The 17,155-nt window shown below is 49.4% G+C and overlaps 1 protein-coding gene across 1 annotated transcript; it reads right to left on the minus strand.

Moving 5' to 3' along the window:
• Positions 1-261: 261 nt before the first annotated feature.
• On the minus strand, positions 262-1,710 carry SYCN (syncollin). The gene is made up of 2 exons (XM_005589165.4): positions 1,301-1,710; positions 262-431 (listed from the first exon to the last, which is right to left on the minus strand). Exons 1-2 carry the CDS (start codon positions 1,699-1,701, stop codon positions 422-424), a joined length of 411 nt encoding a protein of 136 aa, XP_005589222.3. The 5' UTR covers positions 1,702-1,710; the 3' UTR covers positions 262-421.
• Positions 1,711-17,155: the final 15,445 nt, after the last annotated feature.

The following is a 17,155-nucleotide window of genomic DNA, read 5'->3' on the forward strand; positions in this document are numbered from 1 at the left end:
GGCTAAAGAAGGGTTATTTACTGAAAAGGCTGGGGCATATTTCATATTTAACAGTCAGCCCAAGGTTCCCCTGTAGTTCACTCACATGTCCTTCTGTGGTGCGTGTCTTTGTGCACACGTAAAACCATGTCCAAGTCAATGGCGTGTCCTCATCCATGGCATTGTCCTGTGTATGGGCTGACCCAGGCCCAACCACCCTGCTCTCTCCTCCATCCCACCCGGTCCAGTGAGGATTTGCATCCCAGGGACAAGCAGATGACAGACGGGGACCAGTGCACAAAGGCTGTATTGCAGGGGAGGTGGGGGGGCGGGCAGAACGCTCCTTCTCCTGGGTCTTGGGGCCCCTCAGCAGAGCCCAGGAATGGGCTGAGTGAGGGGTCTGGCACTCTGTGGAAGCTGCAGATGAGAGACCAGCAAAGCATCAGCTGCACCTGAAATGTAATCAAAAATTGCTTCCAGGGGCTCTCAGAGACCCAGGGTGTGGTGAGTTCTAGAAGCCTGAGGCTGGGTGGGGACTGGGGAGTCTGGGTCTGAGGCTCCAAGTTCAGGAACCAGGGATCCTAGCTTGGGAGTTTGGAGTTGGGACTCCTTGGAGCCCCTGGGGGACGGGAGTGACTTGGGAGGGCTTGGGAGGTTGGGAGGGTGTCACCGCTGGATCTAGGTCCCAGGTCTGTGAGTGCAAGGTGGCCTCAGGGACCTCCAGGGATGGGTCTTAGGGGTGGGCTGTGGGACTGGTTTTAGGGCTGAGGCTGGTCTAGAGGGTCTAGGGGAGTGGAGAGCAGGAAGGCTACACACTGGGGGTTCCTATAATTGAGTCTGAGGTCTTGAGGTCTGGGTTAGTTTTGGAGTCTGGGAATTTGGAGATGTGATTATGTGAGGCATGGGGGCTGGCTTTGGTTCTGGGGACCAAGGTGAGGGGGTCTAGGACTTCTCAGTCCCCAGAATTAGCCAGCCCTCCCTGGGAAGAACAGCTGTGGGCGGGTGGGTAGGTGGAGGATTCCAGAAGATGGAGGGTTGGCTCTGAATCCCAGAGAGCTGGGGCGAGATCTCCGTCCCAGGGTCCTGGGCTGCAGGTGGAGTGGGGACCGGGTGCTGGGGGTGAAGAGAAGGAGGACCTGGTCTGGGTAAGGACTCTGAGATGGGGCCTCCACGACTGGTTTTAGGGAGGCCTGGTGCTCCCAGTTCCAGTCGGGAGCTCAGGGGTGTGGAGCAGCCTCGGGGCTTGGATGATGGGTGTGGGGGTTTGTGCGGAGCTGGGGCCGGGGCCTGGGTGGGCTCGGAGCTTTGGGCAGCTGGGCACCTGCAGTGGAGCGCGGAGATAGCGTTGGACCAGTTTCCCAAGATGCCGCGGCGGTACTCCTCCAGGCGCGGGTAGGTGCCGGCAGAGAATTTGTGCGTCTTGCCCGCCTTGCCTTGCCGGGACCACACGACGAGCTCGCAGCGCGGGGCCACCACAAGCGAGGAGGCGGTGTTGGCCCAGTTGGAGGACAAGTAGGGCAGGTCTGCGCCCGGCTCCAGCGACAGCTCGGCGCCCCTGCAGCAGTTCTCATAGTAGGGGTCGCTCTTGTCATAGAGCTTGGCGCAAGTGCGCGTCCCGTCCGAGTGCTTGAGGTCGGCGGACGCGGGGCAGGCGCCCTGGGCGCACGGCACGGCGGCCAGGGCCAGGGCCAGGGCCAGCAGCAGCGGGCGCAGTGAGGACATGGTGGCAGTGCCCCGCCGCGGCCCAGCGCGCTTTTATGCGCCCGACCTGTGGGAAGGGACAAGCTGCCAGATAAGGACTCATGGAGGGAAGGGGGGGCGCCCCTTCCCCAGGAGCCGGGAGACCTGCCTAACCTAGGTCGGAAACCCACAACCCTGGGTACAAGGTGGACGCTGTGTATACAACTTAGCACCTTAAGATGTTAGGTGACCAACAACATTATAAAGAGAGACAAGAGACAGGACTTGAGGAGGAGTCATTTGCAACCCAGAGGGTGGCATAGGTTAATAGACAGAAATGGGAAGAACTTTTAAAAATTGACAAGGGGCTTGCTGGTGACTCACGCCTGTAATCCCAGCACTTTGGGAGGCCTAGACGGGTGGATCGCTTGAGCCCAGGAGTTTGAGACCAGTCTGGGCAACATAGCAAGATCCCGTCCCTACTAAAAATAAAGTTAGCCCAGCGTGGTGGCGTGGCCTGTAGTCCCAGCTACTCACAAAGCCTAGTCGGGAGGATCGCTTGAGCCCAGGAGTTCCAGGCTGCGGTGAGCTGAGATCGTTTCACTGTACTCCAGCCTGGGCAACAAAGCCAGGAAAAAAAAAAAAAATGCCGGGCGCGGTGCCTCAAGCCTGTAATCCCAGCACTTTGGGAGGCCGAGACGGGCGGATCACGAGGTCAGGAGATCGAGACCATCCTGGGTAACACGGTGAAACCCCGTCTCTACTAAAAAATACAAAAAACTAGCCGGGCGAGGTGGCAGGCGCCTGTAGTCCCAGCCACTCGGGAGGCTGAGGCAGGAGAATGGTGTAAACCCAGGAGGCGGAGCTTGCAGTGAGCTGAGGTCCAGCCACTGCACTCCAGCCTGGGCGACAGAGCAAGACTCCGTCTCCAAAAAAAAAAAAATAAATAAATAAGGAATGGAACAACCCTTATTCTAGATAAGGAAAGACTGGGTTGGGGGAGGCGGGAGTGGGAGGCTGGCGCCTCCTGGCTGAGCAGGCTCCCTCCCTGGGAGGCAGGACCTTGGGAAAGGAGAAGCTGGAGATAAGGATAGAGGCCCTTGTGGGGTGGGGGCAGGTAGAGAAGGAGATGAGGAGCCCCACGCCCCACCCCCACCAGGCTCAGACCGGGCAGTCTTCCCAACCAAGGCTGGCAATCCAGAATCTGTGAAGCACAAGATAGCAGTATTTGCATAACACGTTAAAAACCTTTTGCAAGACAGCGTACAAAGGCTTGAGGAGATATTTGCAACATTTCAAAAGCATAGCATTACAAGTTATAATATATAAAGAGTGCACACAGGTTGGGCGCGGTAGCTCATGCCTGTAATCACAATACTTTGGGAGACCAAGGCAGGCAGATCATTTGAGGCCAGGAGTTCAAGACCAGCCTGGCCAACATGGTGAAACCCCGTCTGTACTTAAAGTACAAAAATTAGGGCACACGCCTGTAGTCTCAGCTACTCGGGAGGCTGAGGGATGAGAATCACTTGAACCTGGGAGGTGGAGGTTGCGGTGAGCCAAGATCGCATAAAAAAAAAGAGTGCCTACAAATTGACAAGAACTGCACCCCTCCCTCCCACACGCTAAGGACAGGCCTAGGAGAGGGAGGTGGGGGGAAGAGCCTGCCACTCCCACCTCAGGAGCCAGGAGACTTTCTTAACTAAGGTTGGAAATCTTCAATCTATAAAACAAATGGGGAACCTTTTGAGCTGTATAAAACTGTAAAACTGTTGTATAGCAAAAACAAAACAAAACAAAACAAAACCCACAAACCCAGCCAGGGAAAAATAGACTCAATTCCTATCATATAAAATGAGCTGTTACCGATCAGCCAGTAGAAATGAAACAAGGGCTGGGCGCAGTGGCTCACACCTGTAATCCCAGCACTTTGGGAGGCCCAGGCAGGTGGATCACCGAGGTCAGGAGTTCGAGACCCGCCTGGCCAACATAATGAAATCCCATCTCTACTAAAAATACAAAAATTAGCTGGGCGTGGTGGCGCACAGAGCCTCGGGAAGCTGAGGCAGGAGAATTGCTTGAACCGAGGAGGTGGAAGTTGCAGTGAGCCGAGATCGCGCTACTGCACTCCAGTCTGGGTGGCAAAGTGACTCTGTCTCAAAAAAAAAAAAAAAAAAAAAAAAAAGAAGGAAGGAAGGAACAAAGAAAAGAAAAGAAAAAAGAAGAAAAGAAACAAGGCAAAGGAAAAATTAGAGCAGCATAGGAAGGAGAGGGAGATTGGAACCCTAGGGCTGGACAAGGACCCAGACCTCTGGGAGCCTGGCCAGGGCCCTTCCAAGGTTTTTTGGAGTTCCCAGCCTCTTCCCAAAACAGGGTCAAGAGTGTGGATGCACTGATTAGACAGACACGGGTCCACTGGCTCTGTCAGTACAGGTCTGGGCCTTGGTTTCCTCATCTGTGAAATGGGTAATGTTTCCTCCTACGCCATAGGAATGTTGAAAAGGTTACAGGGGATGGTAGAAGGGATGTGGTTTAAGAGGACAGTCCATGGAGTCAAACTGTCTGGGTCCAAATCCTAGCTCCTCTACGCGCTGTGCACACAAAGGCCTCAGGGACACGCTGATGGTACTTAGGTGGTATAAGGAATAAATTAATTGGGCTGGGTGCAGAGGCTCACGCCTGTAATCCCAGCACTTTGGGAGGCCAATGCGGGAGGATCACTTGAGGTCAGGAGTTTGAGATCAGCCTGGCCAACGTGGCAAAATCCCATCTCTACTAAAAATACAAAACTTATCCGGGCGTGGTGGCAGGTGTCTGTAATCCCAGCTACTTGGAAGGCTGAAGCAGAAGAATTGCTTAAACCTGGGAGGCCCAGGCTGCAGTGAGCCGAGATCGTGCCACTGCACTCCAGCCTGGGTGGCAGAGTGAGACCCTGCTAAAAGAAAAGAAAGGAATAAATGAATTAATCCATGTAACAACACTTAGAGAAGGGATCGGCCTTCGCTAAGTGCCATATGAGCATCTGTCATCATCACTACCGTCTTTTTTTTTTTTTTTAGAGAGTCTCACTCTGTCTCCTAGGTCTGCAGCCTCGACCTCCCCGGCTTAAGCAATCTTCCCACCTCAGCCTCCTGAGTAGGGAACATGCCACCATAAGCACGTGCCACCACACCCTGCTAATTTTTTGATTGTTTTGTAAGAGATGGGGTTTCACCATGTTGCGCAGGCTGGTCTCGAACTCTTGGGCTCGCTCAATCCTCCTGCCTCCCATAGTGCTGGGATTACAGGTATGAGCCACTGCACCCGGTACATCATTATTATTATTAAAACCTTTAGCATGGTGCCTGGCACATAGTAAGGACTCAATAAACGTAAACCATCACAGCAACATAACACCAACAATTTGCTGTTATCCATGGTCGCTCAGCCAAACCTACACCCTGCTGGTCCTCCGCAGACGCTGTGGCATCCACCTCAGGCGGGGTAGGGCTGTTATTAAGAGCCAAAGACTGGAAACACTTGGAAGTGGGTTCAGATGTTGACTCTGCCACCTGCTTGCTGAGCAACCTTGGGAAAATGAACTTACCTCTCTGAGCTTCAGTTCCCTCCTACCTTCAATGGGATAATAGAAAATGAGGTCTCATGAGCCAGGCACAATGGCACATGCCAGTAGTCCCACTTATTTAGGAGGCCCAGGCAGGAGGATCACTTGAGTCCAGGAGGTCGAGGCTGCATTGAGCTGTGATTGCACCACTGTGCTCCAGCCTAGGCAACAGAGGGAAACTCTGTCTGTAAAAAAATAAAAAAAATAAAAAAAAGGTCTCTATAAAGTAATTTACATTATGAACAATCCATATAATTGTTATTTATAAATACAATATAGGCCAGGCACCGTGGTTCATGCCTGTAATCCTGGCACTCTGGGAGGCTGAGGCGGGAGGATCACTTGAGGTCAGGAGTTTGAGACCAGCCTGGCCAACACGGTGAAACCCTGTCTCTACTAAAAAAATACAAAAAGTAGCTGGGTGTGGTGGCACATGCCTGTAATCCCAGCTACTCAGGAGGCTGAGGCAGGAGAATCACTTGATCCTGGGAGGCAGAGGTTGTAGTGAGCCAAGATCGTGCCACTGCACTCCAGCCTGGGTGACAGAGTGAGACTCTGCCTCCAAAAAAAAAAAAAAAAAAGAAAAAAAGAAAAGAAAGAAAGAAATATATATATATGTATATGATGTATGTAATATGAATACTTAATATACAATATTGTATTAACACAATAGTATAAATGAAATACATAAAGCATGAAGTGCTGTGCCCAGCACACGATAGGTACTCAATACATGGAAGCTATTATGACTGTTCTCCTGACAGCTCTGAGACCCTGGCCACTGGCCTGGCCCTGCCCGGGGATCCTTCTTTCTCAGTTCCTTTTGTGATCCCTTGAAATCTAATCTCCAGCTGCTAACTTCCCAGAGAGCCTCCTTGGTCCCAGGAACGCAGAACAGCCACCCTCTGGCTCTGCACTGCCCCAGACACAGGGATGCAGGGCAGCAGAGTCACTCAGAGTCCCGCCCACCCCGGAGGGCCGTGAACTTCAGACACAGAAAGCGACATGGCCAGGGAGACACGGACAGGGAGACAGACGCAGGCACAGGAAGGAACACGGAACCCACTGAGGCATAGTACACAGCCCGCATCCGACAGAGCCCACAGAGACCCAGGGCCTGGGCACAGCATGTTCAACCTCGCCACACACACATGGGCAGGGCGTAGGGACACGCATCACACAGCCAGCCACTGATGGTCCTGGATTCTCACGGTGAATCCTAGGGTGGACACATGCCCAGCTCTGGGGCAACACGCACCCCTGTCCCCCAACGGAACCACACACAGCCATTGTCATGAACAAGCCTCCAGTCTTCCTCCACTCCTGCCGTACACGCTACAAATCTCACACCTGTGACATCTTTTTTTTTTTTTTTTCTTTTTGAGACAGAGTTTCATTCTTGTTGCCCAGGTTGCTGCAGTGCAATGGTGCGATCTCGGCTCACTGCAACCTCTGCCTCCTGGGTTCTAGCGATTCGCCTGCCTCAGCCTTCTGAGTAGCTGGGATTACAGGTGCTCGCCACCATGCCCAGCTAATTTTTTGCATTTTTAATAGAGACAGGGTTTTGCCATGTTGGCCAGGCTGGTCTTGAACTCCTGACCTCAGGTGATCCACCCACCTCGGCCTCCCAAGCTGCTGGGATTACAGGCATGAGCCACCGCACCTGGCCTCTTTTTTTTTTTTTTTTTTTTACAGTGTCAGGGTCTCGATATGTTGACCAGACTGGCCTCAAAATCCTGGCCTCAAGCAATCCTCCCACCTGAGCCTCGCAAAGTGCTGGGATTACAGGCATGAGCCACCACATATCATGTGAAATCTCACACGCACAAATCTGACGTGTTCACATAAGCACGCATGTCACACACACGAACACATACACACACATACACATGCCCACACGTGCACAGCATCCTCACCCAGAAACAATTTTCTCAGTATTTATTAACACAAACTAGACAAACAGTAGAAAAACATCTTATTACACAATTTTTTCTAATAGGAGAATGTCCTGCCCTTGAGAATGTCAAATGGTAAATAAATCAATAATTCGAATACAATGTGAAAAGAGCTAGAACAGGGGCATACAAAGGAATGCAGTGGCAAGAACGACACATTGGTTTGTTTGTTTCATATCCACTGATAGATTTTGATTTGTATAATAAGGAATCCTCTTTTCAGGTTTTACAACCTTGATTTGACATTTTTCAGCAGAGCATAAAAAGGGAGATTGCTTATACATGTGAAATTGCCACTAGAAGAAAAAGGAAAGTATTTGTCCCCATCAGGGTGGTACTTGAACATAAACAACATTATAGGTTGTACATAATTTAAATGAAAATAATGTGTGTTGCATAAATAAAGGAAAATATTCAGATCAGTACTTAAGTTCATAGTGGGTCATCAGAATGCATTACAATTTTGTAAGGATACAACACTGAATATCATTTTCTTTTTTTGAGACAGGGTCTTGCTCTGTTGTCCAGGCTGGAGTACAGTAGTGTGATCATAGCTCACTGTAGCCTCAAACTCCCAGCCTCAAGCAATCTTCCTGCCTCAGCCTCCTGAGTAGCTGGGACCACAGGTACACACCACCACGCCCAGCTAATTTTTTTTTTTTTTTTGAGGCGGAGTCTCACTCTGTTGCCCAGGCTGGAGTGCATTGGCACGATCTCAGCTCACTGCAAGTTCCGCCTCCCAGGTTCACACCATTCTCCTGCCTCAGCCTCCCAAGTAGCTGGGACTACAGGCGCCTGCCACCATGCCCGGCTAATTTTTTGTATTTTTAGTAGAGATGGGGTCTCACCATATTAGCAAGGATGATCTCGATCTCCTGACCTCGTGATCCGTCCGTCTCAGCCTCGCAAAGTGCTGGGATTACAGACGTGAGCCACTGCGCCTGGCTGGCCCAGCTAATTAAAAAAAAAAAATTTTTTTTTTTTTAGAGTTGGGGTCTTGCTATGTTGCCCAGGCTGGTCTCTAACTCCTGGGCACAAGCAATCCTCCTGCTTTGGCCTCCCAATATGTTGGGGTTACAGGCATGAGCCACCACACCCAGCCAGATTATTTCCATATAATTCTTAAGGGATAGTATAATCCCAAAGCAGCCATAACTGTGTGGTTTAGAAACAGTGGTTCTCAAAGGGTACTCCCTGGACCAACAGCATCAGCATTCTGTCAGAACTTGCTAGAATTTCAAATTCTCACCCTCACCCCAGCCCTACTCTGGGATGGGTCCTTGCAATCTGGGTTTTCACAAGCCCTCCTGGTGACTCTGGTGCACACGCAAGTTTGAGAACTGACGGCTAGGGCTTCAGTCTGAAGCTTCCTATGTCCTATGTCATGAATGGTTTATTACATCTAGAATTTTCTTTCCTTTCTTTCTCTCTTTCTTTCCTTCCTTCCTTCCTTCCTTCCTTCCTTCCTTCCTTCCTTCTTTCCTTCCTTCCTTCCTTCTTTCTTTCTTTTTGAGACAGAGTCTTACTCTGTTGCCCACGCTGGAGTGCAGTGGCATGATGTTGGCTCACTACAACCTCTGCCTCCTAGGTTTAAGTGATTCTCCTGCCTCAGCCTCCCAAATAGCTGGGATTACACACAGCCACCAAGCCTGGGTAATTTTTGCATTGTTAGTAGAGATGAGGTTTCACCATGTGGCCAGGCTGGTCTCGAACTCCTGACCTCAAGCGATCTGCCTGCCTCAGCCTCCCAAAGTCCTGGGATTACAGGCGTGACCCACCATGCCCAGCCTATGTCTAGAATTTTCTGTATTGATACTTCAACTTGTTCAGATCCTTTAACAGTATATTTCATGTAATTTTCCTGACTACAGAAAAAAAATTGTCTTTAGCAATTAGAAAAAGGAACAGCTCCAGTGCCTGGAGCTCCAAATGCCCAGATTGAACTTGAGTCTCCTGCAATGCAGACAAAAGATTGGTCGTCATCTAACCTCAGGACACAGCTGACCTTCATGTTCTCAGATACACCTGCGGCAGGTGAAGTGCCTTGTCTCAAAGTTTCCCGGGGTCCCATAGTCCCTTTCTGCTCTAGGCCAGAGCTACTCAAGGTGCTGCCAATCTCCTAGAGGAAGAGGGAGACGGAGACGGGAAAGGTCTTAAGCTACAGATTCTGCTTCAACAGGTTTGGGCTTGAATTTCCTTTTTTTTTTTTTTTTTTTTTTGAGACAGAGTCTTGCTCCGTCGCCCAGGCTGGGGTGTGCACTGTAGACGGGGTTTCACCATGTTGGCCAGGCTGGTCTCAAACTTTTGACCTCAAGAGATCCACCCGCCTCAGCCTCCCAAAGTGTTGGGGTTACAGGCGTGAGCCACTGCCCGCTGGGTTTAGGTCTGAATTTCCTACAAGTTCCCAGAGGATGCCAGGCTGCTGAGGGCCGCTGTTTGAGTGGAGAGGCTCTCTGCAAACTGACAGTCTAAGCTGAGACAGATAATGCAAGAATACAGCCCAAATTTGGAAGCTGCCACCAGCAGGAGGGGGCAGGAATACAGAGGGAAGCCAGGCCAGGAGAACTCAGGGAAGCGATGGAGATGGAAACTCAGATTAAATCCTGAAGGAAGCCGGTGAAGGAAGCTGGATCTGAAACCCTTCAGGGCTGCAATAGCATTGGTCCAGGAGCCCCTGCGGGTGGGCAGTGAAAACCCTAAGCCAAGCCCGGAGAGGGGACGGGGTTTCGCTGGTAGCAGGGCCCGGGAAGGAGGAGCCCAGAAGCGCTCGGGAGGTGGCGGCATAGCACAGAGATTGAGCAGGTCCACGACCGTGGGTTCAAATCCTGCCTCTGCCTTTTATGGGCTGTGTGAGTTTGAGCAAGTTACTCAGCCTCTCTAAGCTTCAGTTTCCCTCATGTGTGAAGTGGACACAATACACACACAAAAACTGCTTACATGTTCTTGGAGTTTTGAGATTTGTAGGGAGGTTTCCTATTATTGCTTAATATTGGTCATTGATACGTTCTCTCTCTCTCTCTCTTATTTTTTAAAATGTTGTTATTTTTTATCAGGCACTCTCCAAGCCAGAGTAATCTCAGAGACTCCCTCATTTTTTTATTTTCTTTTCTTCTTATCTTTTCTTTTTTGAGATAGAGTCTTGCTCTGTTACCCAGGCCAGAGTGCAATGGCACAATCTCGGCTCACTGTGATCTCCACCTCCCAGGTTCAAGCAATTCTCCTGTCTCAGCCTACTGAGTAGCTGGGACAATAAGTGCACTCCATGATGCCCGGCTAATTTTTTGTATTTTTAGTAGAGACGAGGTTTCGCCATGTTGGCCAGGCTGGTCTGAAACTCCTGACCTCAGGTGATCCACCCACCTCAGCCTCCCAAAGTGCTGGGATTACAGGCGTGAGCCACCACGCCCAGCCTCATTTTTTCTTTATCAGTTTTGATTTACAATTGCGACACTTTTTTTTTTTTAGATGGAGTTTTGCTCTTGTCGCTCAGGCTGGAGTGCAGTGGTGCGATCTCGGCTCACTGCAACCTCTGCCTCCTGGGTTTAAGCGATTCTTGTGCCTCAGCCCCCCAAATAGCTGGAATTACAGGCACCCACCACCACACCTGGCTAATTTTTGTATTTTTAGTAGAGACAGGGTTTCACCATGTTGGCCAGGCTGGTCTCAAACTCCTGACCTCAAGTGATCCACCCTCCTAGGCCTCCCAAAGTGCTGGGATTACAGACAGGAGCCACCACGCCCGGCCTTATAATTGCAACATCTTTATTAGACTCTTCACCAATGATAACTAACAGTTGGCTTTGTGGGTTCTCACTATTGTACATTTTTTTCTTTAATTTGATCTTATTTCATTAATGATAAATAGCATTAGTTACCATTGTGGATTTGGTTATTATTATACCTTTTTTTTTTTTTTTTGAGATAAGGTGTTGCTGTGTCACCCAGGCTGGAGTGCAGTGGTGTGATCACAGCTAATTGCAGCCTCAACCTCCTGGGTTCAAGCAATCCTGCTGCCTCAGCCTCCAGAGTATCTGGGAATGTGCCACCGCACTCAGCTAATTTTTTTTTTTTTTTGTACAGATGGGTCTTACTCTGCTGTCCAGGCTGTTCTTGAACTCCTGGGCCCAAGCAATCCTCCCGTCTCAGCCGTCCCAGTAGCTGGGACTACAGGCGCATGCCACCATGCCCAGCTAATTTTCTTTCTTTTTGTAGAGATGGGATCACTCACTGTGTTGGCAAGCTGCTTTCAAACTCCTGGGCTCAAGTGATCCTCCTGCCTCGGCCTGCCAAAGCACTGGGATTTCAGGGGTGAAACGCTGCTCCCAGCCTATTATATCTTTCATGCTTGTTTTCTTTATTCTTTCTTTCTTTGAGTTTTTTGTTTGTTTGTTTTTGAAACGGGATCTTGCTCTGTCATCCAGGCTGGAGTGCAGTGGTGCAATCTCAGCTCACTGCAACCTCCACCTCCCAAGTTCAAGGGATTCTCCTGCCTCAGCCTCCCAAGTAGCTGGGACTACAGGCGTGTGCCACCACACCCAGCTAATTTTTTGTAGTTTTAGTAGAGATGGGATTTCACCATATTGCCCAGGTTGGTCTCGAACTCCTGACCTCAAGTGATCCGCCCACCTCGGCCTCCCAGAGTGCCAGGATTACAGGCGTGAGCCACCGCGCCCGGCCCTTTTCTTTGAATTTTGCGTGCTGTTCTTTTCCTCACATTTAAGATAGATGGTTAGCTGGCTTATTTTCAGCCTTGTTCCTTTTCCCACATTTGTATTTAAGGCTTTACACTTTTTTTGTGGGATTGTTGTGTGTCTTACATAAGCACAAAGTGTAGTGGGCTGAGGTTATTTCAGGCACATGGAAAGTGCTCAGTGTGTTTACTGACATGGATGATGGTTTTGGTTATTAATTTTTTTTTTTTTTTTTTTTTTTTGAGACAGAGTCACATTCTGTTGCCCAGGTTGGAGTGCAGTGGCGCGATCTCACCTCACTGCAACCTCCACCTCCCGGGTTCAAGAGATTCTCGTGCCTCAGCCTCCTGAGTAGCTGAAATTACAGGTGTGCACTACCACACCCAGCTGATTTTTGTGTTTTTTTAAAATAGAGATGGGGTTTCCCTATGTTGGCCAAGCTGGTCCCGAACTCCTGATGTCAGGTGATCCACCTGCCTCAACCTCCCAAAGTGTGATTATTATTATTATTAATCAGGAGCTTTACAGACACAGAAAGATTTAACAAGAAGTTTGGATTAATTATGAATCAGTGTCCTATTGCTGCCGTAACAAATGATTGCAAACTTAGTGCTTTACAACAACACGGATTCATTATCTCACAGTCCTGGAGGTTGGAAGTCCAAAATGAGTCTCCTTTGGCTAAAATCAAGGTGTCATCAGGGCTGCCTTCCTTCTGGAGGCTCTAGGGGAGAATCCAGTTTCTTGCATTTTCCAGATTCTAGAGGCCGCTTGCATTCCTTAGCTTGTGACCCCTTCCTTGTTGAAGCCAGCAACAGAGCATCTTTAAATCCCTCTATGACTCTGTCCTTTTCTGCTGCCTCCTCTTTCACTTTAAGGGATCCTTACAATTACTCTGGGCCTAACCAGATAATCCAGGATAATTTCCTTTGTTGTTGTTGTTTTTTATTTTTTGTTTTAAAGACACGGAGTCTTACTCTTGCCCAGGCTGGAGGGCAGTGGTATGATCACAGCTCACTGGAGTCTTGATTACCCAGGCTCAAGCAATCCTCCTGCCTCAGCTGCCTGAGTAGCTGGGACTACAGGTATGCACCACCACACCTGGCTAATTTTTGCATTTTTTTTTTTTTTTGTAGAAACAGAGTCTCGCTATGTTGCCCAGGCTGGTCTCAAACTCCTGGGTTCAAGTGATCCTCCAGCCTCAGCCTCCCAAAATGCTGGGATTACAGACGTGAGCCACTGCACCCATCCTAGAGTCCATGTTTTTAGCCACTCAGCTCCAGGATATACTGAGCCTGGTTGCATAGTCAATTTCCCTTTTTTTTTTTTTTTTTTTTTTGAGATGGAGTCATGCTCTGTCGCCCAGGCTGGAGTGCAGTGGCATGATCTCAGCTTACTGCAACCTCAGCCTTCCAGGTTCAAGAGATTCTCCTGCCTCAACCAGCCTCCCAAGTAGCTGGGATTATAGGCACATGCCACCATTCCCAATTTCCTTATTTTAAAATCAATGGGACATGCGTGGTGGCTTATGCCTGTAATTCTAGCACTTCGGGAGGCTGAGGTGGGCAGATCACTTGAGGTTAGGAGTTTGAGACCAGCCTGGCCAATATGGTGAAACCCCATCTCTACTAAGAATACAAAATATTAGCTGGACATGGTGGCACGCACCTGTAGTCCCAGCTACTCAGGAGGCTGAGGCATGAGAATTGCTTGAGCCCAGGAGACAGAGGCTGTAGTGAGCCATGGTCATGCTGCTGCACTCCAACCTGGGTGACAGAGTGAGACTATCTCGAAAAAATAAAATAAAATAATGATTAGCAGCTTTAATTCCATCTGCAACCTTAACTGTTCCTTGCTGTGTAACATAATATATTCACTGGTTCTGAGGACACCTCTGGGGGCTGTTATTCTGCCCAAAAACTAGTATTTTGTTTTACTAATGAGGAGTATTCTTGTCTTTCATATGAAGGGAGACAGCTACCGAGGCTGTCTGGGGCTCCAGTGTCGGGGCCCAGGCTCCTTCTCTCTTGTTGCTCCAGCATCAAATGTGGGTTTTTCTTGTGGCCCAATATGGCTGCTTGAGCTCCATCCTTCCCATCTGCATCCCAGTCAACATGTGGAGGAAGGGAGGGAGGGAAGAAGAAGGGAATGCTCTTCCCAGGAGCATGGTACATGACACTCCTGTCTACATTTTGCTGCCAGAACTTAGCTAGAGATGGGCACTCAATGCCTCAAAAAGATGAATCTGGGCCGGGCACAGTGGCTCACGCCTGTAATCCCAGCACTTTGGGAGGCCGAGACAGGCGGATCACGAGGTCAGGAGATCGAGACCATCCTGGCCAACATGGTGAAACCCCGTCTCTACTAAAAATACAAAAAATTAGCGGGGTGTGGTGGCAGGTGCCTGTAATCCCAGCTACTCAGGTGGCTGAGGCAAGAGAATTGCTTGAACCCGGGAGGCAGAAGTTGCAGTGAGCTGAGATCACACCACTGCACTCCAGCCCGGGTGACAGGGCGAGACTCCATCTCAAAAAAAAAAAAAAAGATGTATCTGGTCTCGGGTTAACTGTATGCCTGGTCACAAATCAAATTTCCTGTTACTGAAGAAAAAACAGATATTGAGGCCATGTCACAGACTGAAGGAATAAGAGGCACATTGAATGGATGAGAGACGACAGAGTCAGTCAGGACATAGATGTCCAGGAAAAAGTGGAATCCAGCCTTTCTACAGTCTGGGTACAGTAGAAAGAAGGGGGATGTGGTCACTGATAATGGCTTTCAAGATATCCCAGAATCTGTGGGTGACCTTATTTGGCAAAAGAAACTTCGCAGATGTGGTTGAGCTCAGGACCGTTCATTGAGAGGTTGTCCTGGAATATCTGGGTGGACCCTAAATGGAATCACTAGGCTCCCTAGAAGAGGGAGGCAGAGGAAGATTTAGCTACAGAGGAGGAGGCAAGGTGAGGATGGAAGCAGAGGTTGGAGAGATGTTATTTGAAGATGGAGGAGGAGGCCACAAGCCAAGGAACGCAGGCCAACACTGGGAGCTGAAAAGGTCGGCTGAGCAGGGTGGTTCACACCTGTAATCCCAGCACTTTGGGAAACCAAGGCAGGCAGATCACTTGAGGCCAGGAGTTCAAGACCAGCCTGTCCAACATGGTGAAACCCCATCTCTATTAAAAAATACAAAAATTAGCTGGGCATGGTGGCGCATGCCTGTAATCCCCTCTGCTCTGGAGGCTGAGGCAGGAGAATTGCTTGAACCCGGGAGGTGGAGGTTGCAGTGAGCCGAGATCATACCACTGCTCTCCAGCCTGGGCAACAGAATAAGACTCCATCTCAAAAAGAAAGAAAGAAAAAAAAAAGAAACTGAAAAGGTCAAGAGCATGGATTCTCCCCTGGGGCCTCCATAAGGAACCAATCCTGCTAACATCTTAATTTTAGTCTTGTAAGACCCGAGTCAGACATTGACCTCCACAACTGAAAGAACACATTTGTGGTGTTGTAAGTCACTAAGTGCACAGCCATTGGTTACCGCGGGCATAGGAAATGAAAACAGTGATTCTGCCCTAAAATCTCCCTTATTCCCTAAGAGATATAACTGGGGGAGGAGATCCCCTGGGAAGATGGGTGTTGACTGAAGTCCTCCAGGGAATCAAAATGATTCTGGGGGGCTGGGAGAGGGGACTTCCAGTAGGCAAGGGGCAGATTTGAGTGACTGGTGTCACTTTGTTCAAAAGTAGTAGTAGGCTGGGTGTGGTGGTTCACACATATAATCCCAGTACTTTCAGAGGCCAAGCCAGGAGGATTGCTTGAGCCCAGGAATTTGAAACCAGCCTGGGCAACATAGTGAGACCCCATCTCTACTAAAAATTTAAAAAGTAGTCGGGCACGGTTGCTGTAGAGAGGGAACAGCCCCTGCTAATGGGGAGACTGAGGTGGGAGCGTCACTTGAGCCCAGGAGATCCAGGCTGCAGTGAGCTATAATTGCACCATTGCATTCCAGCCTGGGCAACAGAGCAAGACCCTGTCTCAAAAAAAAAAGAGAAAAGAAGTAGTAGTAATAAAAAGAATGATAAAATAGCAGTAATAAAAAGAATACCAATAACAGCTACCGGCTTGTGCGTCTTTATTGCGTGCCGGACTCTCTGCTAATAGCCTTACGCACGTTCTTTTATCTTCCTAGCTACCCAGCGGGACAATGAGTCCATCAAAATGGGCTGTATTTTCCTGCAGTAACAACTGACCTCAAGTCTCAGTGGCTTACGCCTGCGAAGGCTGATTTCCTGCTCACACCATGTGCTCATCCTAGGCCAGTTTGGGGCTGTGCCTGTCATTGTCCTCACCCAGCCTGAAAGAGCAGCTAATCCCTGGCTCATTGCCAGTCTCTGGTCCCAGGGAAAAGCAAATGGGATAGGCACTGGCATTTAGTACTTAAAGCTTCATTCTCAGATGACACAGGTCACACCACTCTTTTTATTTTATTTTTTTTCTTTCTGAGACAGAGTCTCGCTCTTTTACCCAGGCTGGAGTGCAGTGGTGCAATCTCGGCTCACTGCAACCTCCGCCTCCTGGGTCCAACCAATTCTCCTGCCTCAGCCTTCCAAGTTGCTGGGATCACAGGCACACGCCACCATGCCCTGCTTATTTTTGTATTTTTTAGTAGAGACGGAGTTTCACCGTGTTGGCAAGGCTGGTCTCAAACTCCTGACCTTGTGATCCGCCTGCCTCAGCCTCCCAAAGTGCTGGGATTACAGGCGTGAGTCACTGCTCCTGGCCACATTTTAAAATTTTACAAGTGACTTCACAAAGTAGACAAAAACGTTGCCCTTGTGGAGATTACACTCCAGTAGAGGGAGACAGGCAATAAACAATGTAAGATAAATGCAGTTGCCAGGCACAGTGGCTCACACCTGTAATCCTAGAACCTTGGGAGGTTGAGGCAGGCAAATTGCATGAGGCCAGGAGTTCGAGACTAGCCTGGTCAACATGGTGAAACCTCATCTCTACTAAAAGTACCAAAAATATTAGCTGGGTGTGGTGGTGTGTGCCTGTAGCCCCAGCTACGCAGGACACTGAGGCATGAGAATTGCTTGAACCCAGGAGGCGGAGGCTGCAGTGAGCCGAGAATGTGCCACTGCACTGTAGCCTGTGCAACAAGTAAGACGCTGTCTCATAATGATTAATAATAATAATAATTGCAGTGATTGAATGCCGTGCCCAGTAGGTGCTATGGAGACCAGTAC

Source organism: Macaca fascicularis, chromosome 19, assembly GCF_037993035.2.
Source record: "Macaca fascicularis isolate 582-1 chromosome 19, T2T-MFA8v1.1".
Classification (NCBI taxonomy): domain Eukaryota; kingdom Metazoa; phylum Chordata; class Mammalia; order Primates; family Cercopithecidae; genus Macaca; species Macaca fascicularis.